Here is a 1,195-nt window from a genome sequence, read left to right as displayed (position 1 = left end):
AGCCAGTGCACGGCCCTGCACGCCCTGCTGGACAGAGAGGCCAACAGGGCCTGCCCGCGTCCCCTCCCCGCCCAGGACCCCGCCCGCCCGGCAGCCTGGAGTCACCAGCTGCAGGCTCCGGCTCCTTCAAAGCACAGAACGGACACGTCTCTGGGCTCCCTGGTGTGGTCGGCATCACATTCAGGGGTGGGGGGGCTTCCCCAGAGCAGGCCCTAGAGTCAGCTCAGGCTCCCGCTGGGGTCTGGGGTCTGAGCTCGGGGCTCCCCTCGGGGATGGGGGTCTGGGCCCGGGGCTCCCGCAGGGATGAGGGAGCAGGCTCACCTCCTTCAGGAACTCGGCACACCTCCCTGTGGGACAGGCCAGCCTGAGGTACTGGAGGTCGAATCCCCACCACAGTGCCCCTGCCCAGTCTGTGGCCTGAGAGGGAACTGTCCCCCCGGGCAGGCTCACTGCCGGGCCTGTCCAGTGGCTCAGAGCTGCCTGTGTGGCAGGAGCAGAGGCAGAAGGGCCACCCAGCTGCCCACAGCCCCCTCAGGCTGCTCCAGCCACACGTGATGGGAGGACTGAAGGATGGGCCCTCCCCTCAGGGACCAGCACCAGGCGGCCACAGAACTCACGGGCTGCAGCAGCTTCACGCAGGTCACTGTGGGTGACAATGAAGTACTGAGACACAGGCAGGGCCAGGCCTCGTGGTCTGAGAGGCCCTAACGCAGGCGCCACTCACGGTCTCGCTCGAGCAGGTGCACGTCGGACTCTGTGAACCCGCGCTCCTGGGCCACCTCCAAGAACCTCTTCATGACCTCTCCCTTGTCCTCCAGACTCCGGCCTGTGGCGAGCATGGCGGCTGGGCCCAGACCAGACACCCACGGCGCAGAGGCAGGGACCACAGAGGTGCCCTCCTCTCTGGCAGGGGCGCCAGGCTCCCTCCTGTCCCCATGCTGTCCCTCCAACGGGGGGAGTCCCACACAGGGCCGGGCAGAGGCACAGCCGTGGCGCCACCCCGACTAGCCCACCCCGGCTTACTATAGAGCTTCAAGACCCTCCAGGCCACGCCGCCTCTGTGGGAAGACAGGTCCAGGATGGCGTAGGCCTCGTAGTCCGTGGCTACAACCTGGACTTCCTTGTCCCCTGTGAGGCGAGCAGACTCTGCACGCCTGATGCCAAGAGTACTGCTGTGCCCCCCCCCCCCCGCCCA

At 67.8% G+C, this 1,195-nt stretch overlaps 1 protein-coding gene across 1 annotated transcript; it reads right to left on the bottom strand.

Moving 5' to 3' along the window:
• Positions 1–272: 272 nt before the first annotated feature.
• LOC102492502 (epididymal-specific lipocalin-5-like) lies at positions 273–1,146 on the bottom strand (the record flags this gene model as incomplete). Its single annotated transcript, XM_006160932.1, has 4 exons — positions 273–347; positions 618–643; positions 725–826; positions 1,024–1,146. Coding segments are annotated over 4 exons (272 nt in total), but the record flags the coding sequence as incomplete, so codon positions are not given.
• Positions 1,147–1,195: the final 49 nt, after the last annotated feature.

This window comes from Tupaia chinensis, unplaced genomic scaffold (assembly GCF_000334495.1).
Source record: "Tupaia chinensis unplaced genomic scaffold, TupChi_1.0 Scaffold134808_1, whole genome shotgun sequence".
Taxonomy (NCBI): Eukaryota; Metazoa; Chordata; class Mammalia; order Scandentia; family Tupaiidae; genus Tupaia; species Tupaia belangeri.
Note: the sequence above shows the minus strand (reverse complement) of the source record. Positions and strands in the feature narration are given on the sequence as shown.